Source organism: Dermacentor albipictus, chromosome 6, assembly GCF_038994185.2.
Source record: "Dermacentor albipictus isolate Rhodes 1998 colony chromosome 6, USDA_Dalb.pri_finalv2, whole genome shotgun sequence".
Lineage (NCBI taxonomy): Eukaryota > Metazoa > Arthropoda > Arachnida > Ixodida > Ixodidae > Dermacentor > Dermacentor albipictus.
In genome coordinates, this window is record NC_091826.1 from 57379633 (window position 1) to 57400110 (window position 20478).

The 20478-nt window shown below is 44.6% G+C and overlaps 1 protein-coding gene across 2 annotated transcripts; it reads right to left on the reverse strand.

The window, feature by feature from the left end:
- Positions 1-590: 590 nt before the first annotated feature.
- Positions 591-20179, reverse strand: LOC135896126 (regulator of chromosome condensation-like). 2 transcript variants are annotated; one of them, XM_065424475.1, is made up of 8 exons: positions 19984-20179; positions 18220-18316; positions 13251-13441; positions 9153-9416; positions 6706-6883; positions 4558-4750; positions 4091-4308; positions 591-974 (listed from the first exon to the last, which is right to left on the reverse strand). In XM_065424475.1, exons 1-8 carry the CDS (start codon positions 20002-20004, stop codon positions 817-819), a joined length of 1320 nt encoding a protein of 439 aa, XP_065280547.1. In that variant the 5' UTR covers positions 20005-20179; the 3' UTR covers positions 591-816. The 2 variants fall into 2 exon arrangements, with proteins under 2 accessions (XP_065280547.1, XP_065280546.1); XM_065424474.2 differs by lacking the exon at positions 19984-20179 and adding an exon at positions 19797-19861.
- Between the last annotated feature and the right edge of the window lie 299 nt (positions 20180-20478).

Genomic DNA, 20478 nt, shown 5'->3' on the forward strand with positions numbered 1-20478 from the left:
TGTACCATTCATGAAAGACTATGTTCCGATATCTGGCGTTCCTGTAGACCGCCAGTTCCCGAAGCCGGGTTCAACGAACGGCTTTTGGGTTCTGTGAGCAGCCTAAACGGAACCAACTCCACCCCCCCCCCCTCCCCCCCTTGGGTGGATACTTACATTAGTTCGAATTGAACAATTACAACCACCACTTCCGCACTTGGACAAAAGAAAGATTTGTTACAACAATCGTCACAAGCCCGTGGGATAAGCGCATCATTTAGAAAGTAGCAAGTGTGTGTATGGGAGGGGGGTGGAGAGGGTCCCGCCGCGGCACTCTGGTAAGGCAGGCAAGGTTCCCCAGGGCCAGAAAGCTTTGGAACCCCTGCTGTAGAGATTTCTCGCATGAAGTACACAATCTTTAAGCTCGACAAACCTTGTGGAACAATTATTAATCCTAGAAAAGATAGGGTGTCGTTGCAATATTCACCTGAATAATGTCAAGGAGCCAGATCTACCCTTCGAGCTTACTACATTGCCTAGCATCTCCTTCACCAAGAATAGAGCCCACAACCTTGTGCCGAGTAACAGAACACCACCACAGACACCAAGAAAATGGTAATCAAACAGATTTATTAAAATGTCACCACCATCCTAAAAGCACAAGCATTAACAATTTATGCAATAAAAATAACTTTAAAATGTTTAAAACTATCAATGTTGCGCTGTGTACCGTATAAAAAAACAAAAAACAATGTCAATGTGGTGTCATGTCACCTTAGAGACTCAACAAAACAATGCAATGATGAAAGAAGAAAAACATTTAGGAAACTGCGTGTATCATGTGGCGAGGATGACAGCATGTTGGCCACCTCCGGAGACGACCAGCGTCTTTTTTCCTGCGAGCTTCCCTGCGACAACCTTCGGCTCAAACAAATCGTCGTCGCCTCCATGGCCCAGTTGGCCATTTGTGCCAAAGCCCCAGGAGTGCAAGCGTCCTGCAAATTTGTACACCATCAAGAAAGCGAGAGAGTTGTGTTACAATTCTGAAGCCTCAGTATAACTGTACACTCCATTTCACATATATGGGGTGATTATATTTAAGTTTTCTGGAATTCTTAAAATTCGCCTTTGCAAATGCAGCAAAACCATGGTGACACGATCACGGCTGGTGCAAATTTCAGTGCAATATAAATTTCTAACATTCCCTGTCCGAAATACATTGCTTACAATACGAAAAACATAGGCTGTTCCAAACGCGTTGCCGCACTGCTGCAGATAATACGAACACATGGGGAACAGCAGCGGCGACCAAGCCAGCTTAGTGGCCGGCACAGACAAGCCAGCACAGCGGGATCTGGGCGGGATCCATAGTCTCCAAGCAACCGGCTACATCAAGCAGCTGCGCAATCTCTCATTAGTCCGCCGTTGAGTGGACTGGGCCATATCACAGCCCGATGTTTTGACCAGCAAGGAAAAAAGGACCACTGCAGCAACGACGACCGCCGCCGCAACCACGACAGCCAAAACGCTCCTTGCACTCTACGTGCCGAGGCGTTCAGTGGCGTGTGAGAACATTTACAAGGTCACATGCATGCACTTTTACACCTTCTAGAAGGCAACCATTGATTTGGGCAAGAAGAAAACGCACACGGATAGTAGAACCTCGTTCGTACACGTCCTTCAAAGGCCCTCAAGAAAAAAAAAAAAATGTGAGAGCCAGGAACACGTAACTGTGAGGAAGGCCACCAATCGACACAGCTTTTTTTTCTTCTTTATATCTTGGAAAACTTAAAAATTATCCCCTATATCAGGTTTCACATACAGTATATAAAAGGCAACTTTATATAAGGTCAGAGAAACCAAAGCTAGCACTGCGCTATGTACGAAAGCTTATGTGCCATGCAGTAAAGCCTGTTTTCAAGGCCTAGTGCATTAGACATACTCATAACAGAAAGTTAACCAAAATAAAGCCCTTAGTCTATTAATGAGTCTGACAAATACCGTTAGACTCGTGCAAAAGCCACTTTTTTTTTACGATTTCAATGAGGTGCAGCCGTCACATGGCACCGAACCTTTTGGTCAAAGTGGTGCCAAGCCAGCCTTTGACTTGTGCATACCCTGGCTCTTGCCATCTAGTAGCAGGCTGCCGAAGTACGCAGAGCGTAAGAATTCGTTGATGCTTGCGCGTGGCATCAGGCAACAAACGCAATTGCTTCTCCATTCAAATTCTTTTTTCTCCCCAGATTTTGGGCTGCCAAGTTGGAGGTGTGGCCCTCATTCGAGTTTATACGGTAGATAGGGAATAAAAAAAATCACGCAGGAAACGAGTTTATATTTGGGGGGTTTTAACGTGCCAAAATGACGAACTGGTGAGGAGGCATGCTTTAGCGGAGGGGCACCCGAAATAATTTTGACCACCCAGGTTTTTTTTTTTTAATCGTGCCCCTAATGCACAGTACACGAGCGTTCTTGCATCCCACCGCCATCAAAATGTGGCCTCTATAACCAGGACCAACAATCACAAGCTCAGCAGTGCAAGGCCACAACCACTTAATCACAATGCACATTATTCTGAAGACACCACCACGATAGGAATGTGAAAGCGATTAAGGCTTATCACTGCCATATGGCAAATTCTAAATGACTAGAGGTTAAAATAGAGATCTCCCAAGAAACTTCTGAGGAGTAACATTTTGCCACGAAAGGGACAGAGGGGTTGCACTTTATGTGAGAGGGATAGATGCAATCATTCCACTAGTTTGAACAACAGTACATACATTCAACAATTTTGCATTCGGGATGCACTAGGGCTCAAAGCTGATCACAATGTGTAACTGCAATTCAAATCGGCGTCGTCCAAAAGGGGTGCTTCCTATGCATGTGTGCCAGCAGTAACGAATCGTGGCACCAGTTTTTGCTCTTTTCACTCACTTCTATTTTTCATTTTTTTTGCATGGCAAAACAGGATGCCGAGGCTACTTGAATGTCTACATTACGGGGTTTTACAGGCCAAAACCACAATTTGATTATGAGGCACGCCGTAGTTGGGGGGGAGGGGGGTTCCTGAATAATTGGTACCGCTTGTAGTTCCTTTAACGTGCACCTAAACCTAAGTAAACAGGTGTTTTCACATTTTGACTCTAGTGAAATGCGGCCGCTGTGGCCAGGATTCAATCCTGCGATTTCGTGCTTAACAGCCCAACACCATAGCCACTAAGCAAGCACGGTGGGCAACCCACTTTCAGACACCTGTTTTATCGGAAAGAAAGTGCCTGTTAGATTTGCAAAAATACAGTACATCGCCAAATGATAGAACTTGTAGCGCTGCTTCGCTCAAATTTCATGTCAGGGAGCACTGCAATTGTCAATAAATTTCTTTTTTTCATTTGTCCTGACGGCACAGAAGCCATTTCATATTACGGAATGACCGGACGAGCTCATGTAGAAGCAGATCAAGCCTAGCACACCAAGCAACAAACACTAGAACAGCGAGACTCAAATGAAGCAGTTCACCAGGCCTAGCTCAAGAAAACTGACAACGCAAAGACGTGAATGCCGAGCACCAACTTCAAAGCTCAGTGGCTTGGCTTGCGGTTTGGCCATGGTAGATAGTCGATACTAGAGTGGCTAAATCGAAAACACTGCGACCGTCACATGCCACTAACAAAACATAGCCTTTGAGATCGGCTACTGTAACTTGGAGGCAACCATTGCTGCTGTGTGGATTTTGACACTACCTATTCAGCCATAGCCTTTCAGTGCTGGCAACCTAGCAAAATATAAACACCGATGTCAGCTTGTCATGTTCGATGTCGCACCTGATCAGGCAGGCGGAGACCGAAAAATTGAACAGTGTGCTGTAGGGCATGTGAACCATCGGTCATGATTATACATTACTTCAATTGGACGAGTTGCGGTGCCGTGAAGGTACCCATATTTTCAGCATCCAAATGAATGGTCGGTGACCGTATACCCATACCAGATACACAGTTGCACCCTGGCACACAGTGATACTAACGCCAGATTTCGCTTCAGAAGTTCAAGTATGAAACAGAGAGAAAAAAAAAACAAAACATTAAAACATCATGAAAAAAAAAACTAACAGACCAACCTTCGCCATCAATGGCAAATGAAACTGCCTCTCCACACGAGACCTCCACGCAGCCAGAGAGGCCAGGCACTGGGGCAGGGGTGCCCTGGTCTTCATTACCGGCAGGCATGGAGGCCCCGAGTCCAAGCCGGCCGTAGTCCTTGCGGCCGAGGGTGAAGACAGAGCCTTCCTCACTCAAGAGGAGCGTGTGGTGCTGGCCTCCGCTGACCAGTTGCCACCTGGGACAACAGAAGCACATCACATCAGGTTCGTTTGATTCACCTGCGCCATTGTAAACTGGTTCGCAGTGTCACGTGGTAGTGACTGAAGAAAGCAGCCAAACTGAGAAAGACGAAACTAGCGTTTTATTGGGCGAACTTGTGCCCTCAAAAACAGGCGACACTCAAAGAACGGAGACAGCGGCGAACCCAGTATAATAAGCTTATTCATTGTAACAATGCTTTACTGTACAGAAACAAATAACCTACCTATGCTCTTGACAGGAGGTCAGTGGTCGAGGCACAGAAATAATTTGGCCACCCTCGTTCGACCTGTGTGCCTGCACGCCCAACTGGTGGTAGTTGTTTAGACCGAACCCGTACAGCTTGCCAGTTTCACGCAGCCGTGCATATGTAGCATATGCTCCGGCCCATATCCTGTCGAAGGCTTGTGTCTTGCAACCTGGACATGATGCAACAATGAATACCAGTGGTAAACAAACACAAATGATCTAAGGGGAGAGAAAAAAAACAAAGGTTAAGAGCTCTGCTGGTGGCTAATTTATTTATTTATTTGTTTTACCTTCAACACTGCCAGTGTCTTGCAAGACATATGTCACATGTGCACAAAGAAATGATCAGTGCAAACAGAATGGAAAAGAACAGAAGAAAATTTGATGCCACTGGAGATAAAAAATGGCATACGACCTTGCATACACCATTGAAAGACTAAACACAACAATACACATGTACTTGAATAATTTGTTTCTGCTGCGAGTTTACTGTTAATATGCTCGGCACTTTTCTTGTTTTTAATATTTGCATTAGATGGCTTCGTGTGATGACAGTATTGACTTTCATTTTGTTTTACAATCATTTTGGCTTGCATAATGACTGTTATAGCTTACAATACTTTGAACATGTTTTTTTTTTTCATTTCTCCTGCTGCAATCGTACAGATATATGTGCCTTAACTAGCTTCGGCTATTGGCCCAACATATTTCTGTGCAATGGATACGTACATGAAGGAAATTATTGAAATTAAATATCAGGGCAATTAAATATAATTCAGTTCTGAATTGAATGTAATTCTGGGGTTTATGTGCCAGAACTATGATTTGATTATGAGGCACGCCATAGTAGGGGACTGGATTAATTTTCACCAAGGGATCTTTAACATGCCACCAATGCATGGAACAGGGGCATTTTTACATTTTCATCATCATCATCAGCCTGGTTACGCCCACTGCAGGGCAAAGGCCTCTCCCATACCTCAACTACCACGGTCATGTACTAATTGTGGCCATGTTGTCCCTGCAAACTTCTTAATCTCATCCACCTACCTAACTTTCTGCCAACCCCTGCTACACTTTCCTTCTCTTGGAATCCAGTCCGTAACCCTTAATGACCGAGTAACACAGGTGCCGAGTAACTTCAGATTCCAAATGCCTCACACCGTAGTCAACGGCAGATCCCTGTCGCGTGCCAGCACCAACTTCTTCGGGCCACGTTCAATAGCACGAACGACATCGAATTTTTCTTCCGTGCCGAGTACCTGGTGTTTTTTATCCAAGCTTCCGCATGACGCGAGTCCCTGCTTGCATGACATCGAAATGATGTTGACAATGTAGCTTCACGCGCAAACGAACAGGACGCTTGGAGGCCACTGTTCCGATCTCCGAGGCTTGTTCTGACGGGTCGCCCGATGGGGACGATGCACCACCGTGATTACACGATGAAAAGTGGAAACGCTATGTGTTAACCAATACATAAGCAATAAGCTGGTATGGTTTATGCGGATACAAAACGCATTATGTTAAAAGGCGGCCGAGTTGGGGATCTTACTTTAGTACTTTTAAAATGAAACTACTGTTCAAGTGGGTACGGTAGAATGAGGTTTTACGGTAGTACTTTTTGGCTTCGTACGCATTACCTTTTAGTGGAGTATTTGCGTGTAGAACAAGAGCACTGTTGAGCTTTTGCACGAGAACAGTTTATGGTGTTTTCCCTATAAACATTAGGTTACGCAAACAACCAAACCTGTTGAAACTGGTTTGAAACTTTTTTTTTAGTTTGCAGTTGAAATATAACAGCCATTTCTTTCTTTAATAGGAATGAAAAGGATATTTGGCAAAGTAATGGACATAAAGTAAGTTCAGCTCGGGTGTCTACTTACCGCTGGGTTTCGTTATGGAGACGGTGGGTGTGAGCAGCTCTAGTGAAGGTGTGCATGCTCTGTTTTCCTTATAAACATTAGGCTACGCAAACAACCAAACCTGTTGAAATCGGTTTGAAACTTTTTTTTTTAGTTTCGAGTTGAAATATAACAGCCATTTCTTTCTTGAATAGGAATGAAAAAAGAAAGATATTTGGCAAAGTAATGGACATAAAGTAAGTTCAGCTCGGGTGTCTACTTACCGCTGGGTTTCGGTATGGAGACCTTGGTGGGCGTGAGCAGCTCTAGTGAAGGCGTGCATGCTCTGCGCGAGGAGGTCCGCACAGGCACTCGTCCCAGCTGTCCCTGCTCTCCGCATCCCATAGTCAGCACATCACCCTTAGCCGTCAGCATCACCACGTGATCGCTGCCGGAGGCAATCTGCGTTCACGCAAGCAACGAATGCTTCAGATCGAGCACACAAATAACATGCTGCCTCATTCCAGTTCTACCAGTGTCACGCAAGCTTTTTCAAAAGCCTTTGAAAAAAGAATTTGGCGACTCGGCAGCGTAGTGTATGCTGATACACTGGTAGCTAGAAAAGCTGACTATCCTCTACCAATATTTCAAAGGACTTCAAACAGTGGGCACCCTTGTCGTTACCTTGTTTACACAAGAAAGTAGAGTTGATTTCTGTTAAAGGGGCCCTGAAACCCTTTAACTAATCACAGAATGACATCACTATTGCATTATGTCACCTCAAGAATCTCCTGCTGCAAAAACTTGCGAATCCTTCAAACACAAGTGAAGTCAGACGTAGTTACTGGACCAATCAGTGGCTTTCAGTCTCGTTTCATTTCCACTAACGACTAGCACGCTGAAAGCTACACAGGGGAAATGGCAAGGAGGTGCAAGGAACCAATGCCCTACTGCACCCCCCCCCCCCCCCAAAAAAAAGTTGGGTGCGAGACTGCTTATGGAGACACCCCATGACAGTCGCAGTATTTATGCTGCGCTTCTTGTCTCGGAGACCATGCACAGCAGATGTAGCAACATGCAACTGTCTTTATACCGGCAGTACGAAGACGAAATGGTTATTCTGTCAGAGATAACAGACATATATATATATGTTCCATTTATTGAACTCAAATGAGCAATAAGCATACTACTGAGCACATTCTCACAATCAAGAAATCAGCCAATAGCTGTTGTGGGTCCAGCCGCTTGCAACAGTGCTGCATGATGAGATTGCAGAAGCGAGAGCAAGGCATATTTCGTCTCTTTTGACACAGGACCTTAAAACAAACCCACAGCGTACAGTCCACTAATATTTCATGCACATGTTTACAGTAGCCTCATTAACAGATCGGCAGCCTTTTCCTACTATGTTCAATAAGTGTTTCAGGACTCCTTTAATTCGACTGACGAGACCAACAAAATTGTTCGAATGACTATTCCGGATGTTGAATTAAACAAGATGCAGAAAAACACGCCAAAACAGCACCGATTTATTTGGCAGTAATTACCCGATTCTTCAAAGGTTCTAAAAGAAATCTAACACGCACCGGATTTTTCAGCAAAAATAAGGGAAGCAAGGGTCAAATATTTGTTGCACAATGGCAGCCGGTTTTCTAGAGTCAGCTTCGCCGCACGATTTCAAAATTTAACTTCGCCGCAATACACAAATGTCATGCGGTAAAGCCTACAACCCCCCCGTGAAGGCAATTTTAGGTCCGATTCTCTTTAAAAAAGTGCGCAATAAAATCAGGTAATACCGTAGTGAGACATTGTCACGTACAGTTATCGCTTGCAAGTCTTTCTAAGGCAGCTCAAAAATAAGCATTTTCAACCAGAGATGATGTGTTCAACATATGCACTGCTCCCTAAGCTCTGCCAAGACAGACGTTGCCATAGAAGGCAGCATCTGTCATTGGAGTCAACATGGCATAGAGGTTCGTTATACCCATTGCGAGGAAATTTCAGCTTCGTTAAAACAATGTTTTCCATACATGGGCATCTACTGGAATTTCAAGGCGAATCACGACTGCTTCATTTTATGCATTAGTTTGTTATATCTTGTTTCATTATACCGAGGTTTTACTGTAGTACGGAAACCATAATTATCAAACATCTGCAGCTGCAATCTCAAAGACCTAGCTGGCATTGAAGAGATATGTACCTCCCACTTCTTGGTTGTAGGCATGTACCATTGCACCACCACTTCTCGAATCGAATTAACCGATAAATCTAATCAGACACAGTCGAATTAACAAAAGTGTACAGCAATGTTTTAAAGTGAGCTTGCGCATTGAAAGTGGCATGCCATTGTCAACAACTTGCGCAAGAACTTCTGTTGCAAACTTATATTGCCAATGGCGCTTGCTCAGCCAGCAGCCAATGCTGTGAACATGGTTTTGCTATTAAATCAAATCAAATCGAATATTAACGAAAGTCCACAGTACAACAGTGAGCTTTTGTTGTGAAAATGGCACACCGATGTTGCCAACCGGCAAAAATCTCACCCTGCAGCCATCTTGCAATGACAATGGCAACAACAATAGCTCTTATGCCAATGACATGAATACGATTTTGGTACTGCATTTAAATCAGTATACTGTGAAGTTCAGGCAATTTCCGAACCCTCCGTTTTGTGTAAAATGGGCCGCACTCCAGAAGTGGGTAAATATGGCCCCCGAGAAATAAATCTTGCCTGCACAATGTTGGAGACGACGAGCTTTGGCTCCTGTTCGGCCTTGCCCTCAGTGACAAGCCCCATCTGTCCTCGGGAATCTCTGAAGTTGCCCCACAGGTAGACTTTCCCAGAGACAGTGAGCGCGGCCGAGTGGGAGTCGCCTGCTGTCAGTTGCGCAACTGGCTCTGGGAGTGCCACGGTTCCTGGTGTCGTCTCGGTGCCATCCAGGCTTGATGTCTGGCGTCCTAGGGCGCCCTCATCGTTGCACCCGAACGACCACACCTGCGTCAAATGAGGAAAAAGCCAGTGGTCGCATTATTTAGGGTTTCTTTTCTTGTTAGATATTTCTTGCATTTCCTCACCGACTCGAACGCTGCTCGGATGGCGTGCTTCGAGCGTGCCACCTCAGCATTGACGTGCAAGCCAGAAAGAAGATGTGAAAACAATTCTTACATAATATGGCTCCAGTGTACTGAAAGCTTCCACTTTTCTTCAATTATCATGCATAGTCATCTATTTATTAAACCTTAAAGCTCAATGCATGGAATTTAGTAAGGGGAGGTTCGTGGATTAGTACAAGCAACAGGAGCGAAAAAGTAAGTGAATCCGAAAATTGGGAAGGAAAGGAAACCGACACACGCTAAGGAAACAGTCTCGAGCAATGTCAGAAGACAGTGAGAAGGTTTCAATGCAAGGGTGCCCTTTATTACCGTTTTTACTTGAGCGTCATTCGCAAATGTTCAGACGAGTACTTCTCTTGTGCCTTTTTGTACATTTCTCATCTGCTTTCACCAAGGAACTGCAGAAATGCTATGCATACACGCAGAAAAGGCAACGTACGAGTTTATTTGCAATTTTTTTTCATTTGTGTGTGTATACATTTTTGTTTTTGATTGCTGTCTAATTGAGGCGCCAAGTGCCCGAGTTTCTAACAGCAGCACAGTCTGCGCACGCTGCCTTGCCGGGTCCGAACTGTCGCGGACCTCCACCTCTAGCGCATCCACGTATGGAAGCTAGCTGTTGAATGATTACCAAGTGCCTCGCCAGATTGCACTATGCAAGGAGAAAAGTCGGCCAGGTACAGAAGGGGAGCAGAGGGAGAGAGAGAGGAAGTTGACTATGAATGCCTAGTATCCACATTTGACAAGTTCTGCCAAGCAAATGGTGGAGTTGGCACTACTGTCCATCTTATCCTGTGGTCAGCACACACTAAAGGCAAACATTGACTCAATCTATATTGTTGGTTATAATGTTTGAGGAACCCTGCTATATGTGCATTACGCCAAAAGACAATTTAGCTGCAGATAAAATTTTAACTAATGGCATACATGAAGGAACACTACCAAAGATGATCACATTCAAAAGGCTTCTCTTGCACAAGAGCTTGTCCAGATTTCACAGCACTCTGGGGCCCACTCCCGCTTGACAAGAAATGACGCTAATGAGAGACCACAACAGCACTGACCAATCACGGACATATCTGGTGCAACAGAAGTTTGGATAGTGCAGGCCCTGGTTTCACTAAGGTACATTATGAAATGTGCCACACTCCACACTATGTGCTGGCTACTTGGCAGAGTGTTTTTGGATAGGGCTAGAGAAGATAATATACCTAAGTGCTAACTGGTAAATGTGATGTCTATTCGTAGTGAAAGACTACATATATGCATTCATCACCAAGTGCACAAGAGCATGAAACATTTACACATTACAGTCAAGACAGAGTTAAACCTCGACATAATGAAGCTGGTAAATGCAACATCATTATGCTGAAATTTCATTATACAGTCGAAACATACAATATCGAAATCCTGAGGCAACAAAACATTTTTGAAACCAGCATCAATGATGTCAATGCGTTTGATATCTCATGACAACTAAATTTTGTTCGACAGCAAACCCGCATTAACCAAATCTGAAATGACGGTCCTCATTATCTACTGAACATAACACTAACAAAGTCGAAAAACTTCACAAATGCATTGGTTGTGCCCTTAAATTGCATGAACTACTGGCACAGAGTGCTAGCAGGGCAGCCACCATTTTTGTTTACAAAAAAAAAAAAAAGCAGTGCTGCGGCTGCATCTGGCAACAGCGATGATGGTTCATCCTATGCAACGGGTGCGTACTGTGCACTGTCCCAACTGGAAATGTAATACGATTTTTAAAAATGCAAACAAAGCAAAGCGGAGGTGACCTCGCAGCGGGCCCATTCATATCCTATGTGCCGTCATGGCATGGGCTAATGCAGATTTATAACTGAACCAAATCTGCACCCACACGTGAAGACGCCTATGACACTTTGTTGGGCTTTATGTACAACACACAATCGTGTGTGCAGTTGGTGCTAGGGTGCATCAGCTGCGTGTGTGGAGATCAAACCATCTGCTTTGCCAGCCTGCCAAAATGCCGCCTCCATCCTGTAGCGTCAAAATTTTTTCCGCTTTTGGGCACTACAAGATAAAGCTGCAATTATTGCCAAGGTTGAAAATGGCAGGAAGAAGAGGAGTATCACTGACTGGAATTGCGAAAAACAGGGCCTTCATTCTCGGTGCGCTCGGACATGGTGGAAGTGCAAATAACAAAATGGTGGCGGCTGCAGCGTTCCCAGATGTCGACAAGGCAGCTTTTGGTTTGTTCTGTTAACAACGTGCCAACAAAGTGTAACCATGCGACAGAGTGCTTCAACCGAAGGCGCTGGATGTTGCGTGCAGACTCTGGCATGATATCTTTAAGACAAGGGCTGGCTGTTTGAGCCGTTTCAAGCTCGCCACGACCTAGCAGCCAAAGTCAGTTCCAGGGAAGCAGCAGCCGTCAACCCGGTGACATCATGGCATCTGACCAACAGAAGTGCTGGACCAGTACAAGCCCTCTGGCATCTACAATGCAGACGAGACTGGGTTATTCTAAGAGATTCTTCTATCAAGTTCATCTGTGCGGATGAAGACGCTGTACACAAGGAGATAACTGATGAGGCCATCATAACATGCGTAGAAGCTGACAACGCAGAGGACCACCAAGGACCAAAGCATCAAGACGAACCTGCAAGATGTGCGAGACACCTTCGACACAATTTGTTCAGTTTTTGAGCAAGCACAATGACGACGTGGCAATGAACTACTCTTTGCAGTGTGAAGGCGCAGCTGTCAAGTTGCTGCAAGGTGAAGGTTGGCAAAGTAAGCTTACCGACTTTTGGCAATATATTTGTTTTCCAAGCCCCTTCCATGTCTTTTCTGTGTCATTCACACACGAAGGAAATTCCAGCGAAAGTGAAATTTTTTGCATTCCCCGGCAATATTGTCATTTGGGGTTTTGACTGTATAGAAATTTAACCTCTTATGCAAACAGGTAAAGTCAGACAGATTTTACATGGAAAGGGCAGTAAAATGTTTCAAATTATTAGGCAATAAAAAAAATTTCAATGAGAACAAGATGTTTTGTTGAAACTGAGAGTTGGCAACTAAAGATGGTTTCACGCCTTGTCAACAGTACCTTCACATCAGTGGTACAAGGTGAAGCCTGCGAAGCTTTTGCATCTACTTCATTGCCATGTCTGATAGTGTCGCCTGCAGTGGAACGACACTATCATGAAAGAGTAGGGAGAGTAGAGAAAATGTTTTGTCTGCCTCTCACTTTAATGTGTCTCCGAAATTAGAGATTAGGCGACCTCTAGCATTAAACCTACAGGAAGACAGCACATATGTAGCCTTGGCCATCTTAACCTTGCGTATTACATTCATATTACGTACAAATATAGGTGTGCAGGTCACGTCTGCACTCCTTTGGGCTGACATGCATGTGCCACCATGGCCACACTACGAGAGACGACGTGTGTACTCGCAAGTGTTAATTATGCATCAATGAAGCATCCGTACCTTTGCTAAAGAAAAAAAAAGAAAGAAGAGAGTTTCTGTATCTTGAATGTGATGTGCAAATGTGCCGTGCCCTCGTGCACATGGCGATGACATGTAGCCTCTTGCTACGAATAAACACTATGGTTGCTAGTCTGCACTCATGTAAGTCGCCCGCTCCTGTCCCCTCTAAAAGCGCAGGCTCCTCACCCAAAAAATGCCGTACCTCCACTCACTCCTGCAGCATCATCTGGACAACCCTCACCTTGCCGTCGGCTGTGAGGCACAGGGTGTGCATGCCACCGGCCACGACGTCCACCACGTCCTTCAAGTCGGCGACCAGAGCGGGCCGTGCCAACTCCATGACATCAGGCCCCAAACCGAGCTGGCCGACATCCCCTTGGCCAACGGTGTAGACGCTTCCAGGGCTACTGCGGCGTTCCACAGACAATTCCGCTACAAAAGATTTACACAATTATCTCACAAGGTTCCTGCGGTCCAGCCACAGTTTACGCTCTTAATCTTGTTCTGCATAAGCTCCACCAACCATATGAAACATTTCTGCTAACATGTTCTGCACTTGGTGAAACTTGTGCAGATCAAGCTATATCCTTGACTATGCTCTTCCTCCATTCCGCCAAGTTGAGCACAGTGCCCCCCTTTGGCTGATCAACACCCTAGGCTTCTCAAGAATGATCATGAAAGCTCAGCGACCACTTCTGTCAAGGGGTGATGCTGCTATCTACTTTGTGGAGCCAAGGTGGAGTGCTGAATGAAGGAACGTTCTAGAATACGAGGAGGGAAGCTAGCCTTATTTCTACACGTCAGCAAATACAGATCTGTGCAATGCCGCCAGATAATGACAATGATGGTAGGACTGTCGTTCCGAGGCCAATTTTAGCATAAGATGAAAAATATCTTGGGTTTACCAGCCATTAAACTTTCCAAGTGTCTTACGCATAAGAAGCCCACGGCACAGTTTCTGCAATATTGAAAGTGTGGGTCAGTATTCCTTCAAAAGCAGGTCATATGTATTACGCTTTGATGGGACGAGAAATAAAGCAATGTAAGCGCATGTCGGGAAAAAGTCACTGGCAACTACACTGTCGTAGCAGGCAGATTCACTTTTATAGAAAAGGTGCCCGCATGCACAAATGCATTGGCACATTGGGTGCAGACCACGCAGCTGAAATTGACAAAACGCATACTTATTGTTACACAAAGAATTGATGTTCAGTGCTGCAAAGAGCCACAGGTGCATCGCTGATACAAATGTGTATTTTTTTACATTATATGCATCCATTAACTTGCATGGCAAGGCATCTTTGCCTCTGCCGTATATGTGGTTGTTAGGATGACTTGACGCACATGAAGGAACCATAGTGCAGAAAAGGTATAGCTGTCTTACTCTTGACAGAAAATTCATGCTCCTGTGCCGTCATTAACCCCTTCGGGCACCAATTCTTTCCATGGAAAACTTAACCCTTTCAGGGTTACTGGCATAAATATACGGCGCCACAAACAAGTCCAAAATGGCTGATGCCATATATTTACGGCGCTGTCTGTATGTTTAAGAAGCGCGCCAATTTCGTAACTTTTTCTTTTCTGTCATGTGCTGCCACTATGTGGGAATACAGGGAATTTTTTTTTGCATGGCTCCCTCTCTCGGTTTTCGTTGCACGGTTTGTATTAGAGCTAGTTTGCTCTGGCACGTCTATATACTACCGCTGGCGCAAGGGCGGTTTTGGCTTCTTGCGCTTGCAAAACTGATGGCTGTCCCGTTACTAATCGCTCAAACAGAGACCGCTTGTTTCTCGCTTGTTTCGTGCTCACAGGGGCGCGTATAGGAAGGATGGTACCGTCCACGTCTTTTTTTTTTTTAGTCTTGCAAAAACTAACTGCCTCTGGTTGGCGATAAGATGAAGATTAGCAGAAGTTTGTCACACGTTTTACTTTCTTGACGGGAACAACCACACAGTTTTCTTGAGTGCGAGCACCTTACGCAGTTCTATTACGCTATGGACGTACACGTTAGTGTAAGAGCAGGAACATTTGAGACTTGCGAAATATTTTCCTGTGCGCATTTTCAAAGCCTTGAACTGTGTGTATAACAGTGCATCAAATGTTTAAATAAGTTTATTTCCAATTTTTATTGTTATTCATTAATGAGGAGTACATATATACCAACGTAAAATATTTTTTCTCACTTTATGGTCACCCTAGAAAAATTATGGTAATTTTTTTTTCAAAATAAATCCCCAAGAAGAATTGGAATCTGCAATAAAAAAAAGAGACCGTGGGTGCTCACACATGGCAAAAAAAAAACAATCCTTCTTTGCATTGATTCTTGCATAGTCATAACCACAAAAAGCCCACAGCTTCTGAACAGATTAGGAACCTTAAATTCTTCAGCCATATTTGTTAAGCTTACAGTGCAGGGTGTCTACCAAGTTATCACTTCCAAATTCCCCGAGTTTTGCAGGTTCTCCCCGAGTGCAAAATTCCCCGAGTGACATAGAACTTTTATATCAAGGCGGGCTGACACCATGTCACCCGATGCTGTCACTCTCTAGTAAGCATGCTAAAAAAAATTAACTGCTTAATCCAGTTTCAATGGTAAAGAGCAGCCTTCATTTTATTCAAAAAGAAATCAGGAGGGAGGGGTTAGTAAAATGCACAGCAAGTAAGATATCTTTGAAAAAGAAAAGGTAAAAATGCAAATCGAGTCGAACATTCTCGAATAAGAATAAAATGAGATGCACAAAGAAACAAATATTTTCTAATATCCCATTCAGTCACAAATTATGATCGACTGTCAATACATATGCGAAGCATAGATGGTACTTGAGACTTAACTGAAAGCAAATCAAGGTGGCAGAATGACTGAGCATTTTATGCTGAGTCATCAGAATTAGAATAATTAAACAATTTTTGAACATTGTGAAGTCAGTCGTGCTACATTTCTTTATAAAAAGGATTAAATGCCCCGCTTGAATTCAAGAAAAGGAAAAGTATATTTTAAGGTTGCTATCAACATGTCCCACGTCAAACATCACTTAAAACAAAGTAGTGCCTTCACCAAAGCAGTGCATACCACTCAGAAGTAAGATGGAATTTAGGTTATCAGAATGTTCAATCTACCGAAAGCTTAATGTCTACTCTATTCCTTGCTACCACTGGACAAAAATGGCGAAAATAGGTCGCATACAGAAATGTGGATGCTGTGACTGAAGGGGATATGAGCTGTATTTCTATCAACTGATAGCAAGCTGACTGGTATGAGGCCTGAACATTGTCACAAGCGAGATTCTGTCTCGACCGCTGGTCTGTCAACCTCAACTGTCCCGACATACTCTCAGCCCGCGCACAATGCCTCAAGGTTGCGTTTCACTAATTCAAAGAGTTTATTTTGGTTTGGATGAGGGACACGTGCATCTCGGCATCAGCCAATGCTTTGTTTTTTGAGCTCCAGCTCCTTGGAAAAAGTGACGGCACGGTTCCTATCCCAGTCATTCCGCAATGCGTAGGTGCTTTCTGTTCTCGTCCTCCTTCCACTGTGCATTCACGCCACGGACCATTTAAAGCATCCGCTTGGTCAGTTGTATAGTCAACGTCCGATTTTTCAGACTCCCCAGGGGCCGCAAAAACATCCGAAAAATCGGGCAGTTCGAAAAAAACGAATACATGCCTTTTACCGCCCTCAATGGCTCAAATCGCTGCAGGCACATCCGAAAAGGCCTGCCGGTACACTTATTATGCATATAGGTGCTTGTACTGTGACAGGAGATTGTGGGTGGGCGCGAGTATAATTAAGGAATACATACTGTGTCCCGTGACATTCGCCCCTTCCCACACTTATGCTTCACCATGATACTTTTGCCTATGCTTCACCGCATAATATTGTTGTATTGAGGCGAAGCTGACTTTTGGGAACCAGCATTATGCAATGCATCGTGCTTTCCGAGCTTTGAAGCCAATCGCGAGGACCACAAAGTCGGAGTCGACGTCATTGTTCACAGCGGCAAATTCTTTCAATAAAAACGCAGCGCCGAGCGACAAGAAGCTTAACAGCGAACGTCGAAGCAGCTAGGTTTGACACGTGGTGGCTATGACTGCCAGCAGATCTGCGTGCGAGAGCGCCGGAGGACAAAACGACGGCGGTGGTGGCATTGATTAATGCCGTCTCGGACCTGCAGACAGCAAAAAGTCCGGAAAATCGCACGGCAAAGGGTTCTTGCACCTGAAATTTCAGACGTTTTTATACATTGACTCTACGGGTTAATGTGGTGGTGCCACGAAGCCGTCCGAATTACCGGGCGTCCAGAAGGATGGTCGCTGACTGCACTGGTAACTCCTCCAGCCGACGGCACGGCATCGAAGACTATTCGTTACGATCCCTCTCTGCTGCCCGAGCCCGCATTACCGCGACTTTCATTCCCTTTCAATAAAATTACAGCTAACTTTCCCTGATAGAAGCACAAATTCCCCGAGTTTTCCCTCAATATTTCCAGACTATTCAAGATCTCCGAGTTGGTAGACACCCTCAGTGTGTGAATTCCATGGGATAACTCACTACAGGAACATCAGACATAAGGCAAATTTTGCATGCCTAGCATAGCTGCAAAGTACTTATACAGCTCCTTGAAAAGGATGCCCAATGTAAAACACTGAAAGACGATAAGAGAAGTGAATCCACTACATGAAAGCATAACAACTCCGAGAGCAGACATTCACCAGTTTACCTTCCAATATGCCTTACTAAAATGCTACACACATCCAAATTTGTAGTGCAGGCCCGATCAGAAGTGTTTCAAGATGTATTCGAGATGTTTTAAATTATCAATATTTTCATCAATGCTTTTGCTTTTGATGCAGTATTTTGGCAACACAATTGCGTGCAGAGCACCTTCAGGGATTAAAGCAGTGCCATGTATTGAAAATGTACACCCAACAGCAAGAGAGTGGAGTTTCGTACATGACACCAACACCACAGGCAAAGTTTGGCCTAGGATGTTTCTTCCCACACAGGGTGGCTTTTTCTGTGCTGAAACACATGGGTGCAAGCCAGCCAGCTTTTGCGGAGCAAAGGAAACTTGTACCTTGTACCTGTTATCACCTGGCATCCCATTACACCATATTAAGTAGGAACCAACTAACGCAGCAACACGTAGCAATGAGAGTAGTTCATTGGCCCCATAAGAAAGCAGCACACAAACAAGATTTGAACTTTTCACCTTTCACTTTCTTGATGGGAGGAGCTGAGCTTGTAGTACTTTCCTGGTCGTCTTTTTTCCTCTTGGCAGATGCCGCCTTCTGTGGAGCCCGAGACTCCTAATAAACAAAGCAAGCAAACAATACTCAAGTAAAACCAAGGAACAACCCATGCATAAAACTGAGTAGTCATTGCCTGAACACCCCTTGAAGCTTTAATTTGTTGCCAGCATTTGGGTAAGTGAACATAGGAATGGTCAATCACTTCTGAGGATTTCATGTTCAGCAGATACTACCCTTGCCACAACCAAGGTTTATGCAATTCAGGACCTGGGACATTAGGTTCCTTGATGCCATTATATCTAAAGTCACACCTAAGACTGCATTTTGAATTGTATGCCACAATCATAACTGCAGCAGTGAGTACTTTTTGCCAATTGTAACGTCAAAAAAAATTTGTAGGCGACATTTTAAGAAATGTCCCTAATAAAATTAAGGTTTTTATTCTCACATTACTTATTAGGGGGCCATATTAAGGGGCCTTGACCATATTTAGCGTGTGTCGATACCATCCTGGAGGTACCTTATCCGCCCAAATCTGGCGAGCCCGCAAGTTGGGAAGCTAGACAAGTCACATCTACAATACCGATGAAACAGTTTTTATGACTGCAGTCAAATAATGCACTAACCAAACAAGGTTCAAGGACAACTGACCGTTAACAAAAATGTTCTGTACATGAGCAAGAAATATTGTCCAACCCAAACATGCTTAAGGTGGTTAATTTTGTCGTACACGGTCGACACATGCCTGTCGGAGCTAATGCAAGGAAGAGCCAGCCCTGTGGCAGCGTTGGGTTTTGAACTGTTCCTTCTCTCCCTCTGCGGCAGATGATTATCGTTGTAGGGTAAGGTAAGTATCAAAGGATGCAAGCTTTTTTAAGAGTGCACGCAAAACGCCACGTCCAGCTTGCGTTCTTTTGTACTCATTTCGTGTTATTTCGCAAACCCAACGGCCTCCGTGCCCTAACTTTGCGTACGCAAAATCTAAAACATCTAAAATCTAAATCTAAAATCTAAATTGCAAAAGCGGTGGACGCGTTCGGTTAATGAACAGCGAGCGCGTCTATGCTCTGAACATCAGACGCGAGAGAAAACGCAGGCAAGCAAATGAAAACTAGCGCGCTTATATCAAAACCCGAGCTGTAAGTGACACCGCAATCTCGCATAAAACCGGTAATTCATTTCTGCTCACGAAAACCACGAAACCACCTCACGCTGTCATACACTGAGCCCTGGAGGCCCCCACCTCCCACGCGAAACGCGGGGAACGGCCGCCGTGCAATACCGTGAAGTTAAAAGGTACGCGCTTAGGAAACAGTAATGCTAGCAGAAAAAAAATACTGGGTTTTTACGTGCCAAAACCACGACCTCATGAGGCCCACCGTAGTGCAGACTAGCCAGCAACGTTCATAGTAATAACACCACGCTGTCGAAGCGTGGCAAAAATGTGCGATATCGCCGCGTTCCGGGCAAGACTTGCAAATTCCATTTTCGAACGACGCGCGCAAATTTTTGGACGATTCGAAAAGCAAGAACGTACGACAGCACTAACTCGACGGCCGGTGAAGTACATTTTCACAACGAATAATCCGCTTCTTTTTTGTCTCTGTACTCACAGCACCGAAAACGCTTATGCGACGCTAGCTAGCATAGATGCCGGCGTGACCACGAGAAAGCACACCACGCGCCTTTTCTTTTAGAGCGCATGGTAACAAAAAATCACTTACCGTGGGCTTTCGGCGAGGCATTTCAAAGCTTGGAAATTGAACACGTTACCCCTTATGCTCCACGCCGGTTTGCTTCTCGATATGTGTAGCCACGCAAGCACAGAACAGACACAACTTCAAGCATAGACTTCAAGCAGCTTTAAAATCTAACAGGCGGCGGGTTCCTCCCTGTGCTGGCAGGTCACGTGGCAAGCAGCGCTGACGATGACGATGCAACCATTTAAGGAATGAAAAGTTGCTTCCGATATTCTAGTTCAACTTCCGATCATGAGACCCGCATTTTAACTCTAGATGGCGCCAAGCTATAAGTTGTGGATTTGAACACCCAAAATGTTATGTCTATGAGGTGTTTCCGGCTCCAAAAATCGCTTTCACCGCATTCAACCAACAAAAGAATGGCCTTTAAGATCCGCATTCAAACTCCAGAGGACATATGAAGCATGGGTTTGGAACCTGGTGCTCAATTCACGGCTCATATTTAAAATGCTGGTCTTA

What these genes read in the sequence shown, in the direction of transcription:
- LOC135896126 (XM_065424474.2), bottom strand. Translation starts at nt 19,829, where the DNA reads ATGTACTTCACCGGCCGTCGAGTTAGTGCTGTC. An exon ending in GCCGTCGAGTTAGTGCTGTC is followed by an intron (nt 18,317 to 19,796) that starts GTACGTTCTTGC and finishes TTTGTTTATTAG; the next exon opens with GAGTCTCGGGCTCCACAGAA. An exon ending in TCGTCTCCAACATTGTGCAG is followed by an intron (nt 6,884 to 9,152) that starts GCAAGATTTATT and finishes GCGTGAACGCAG; the next exon opens with ATTGCCTCCGGCAGCGATCA.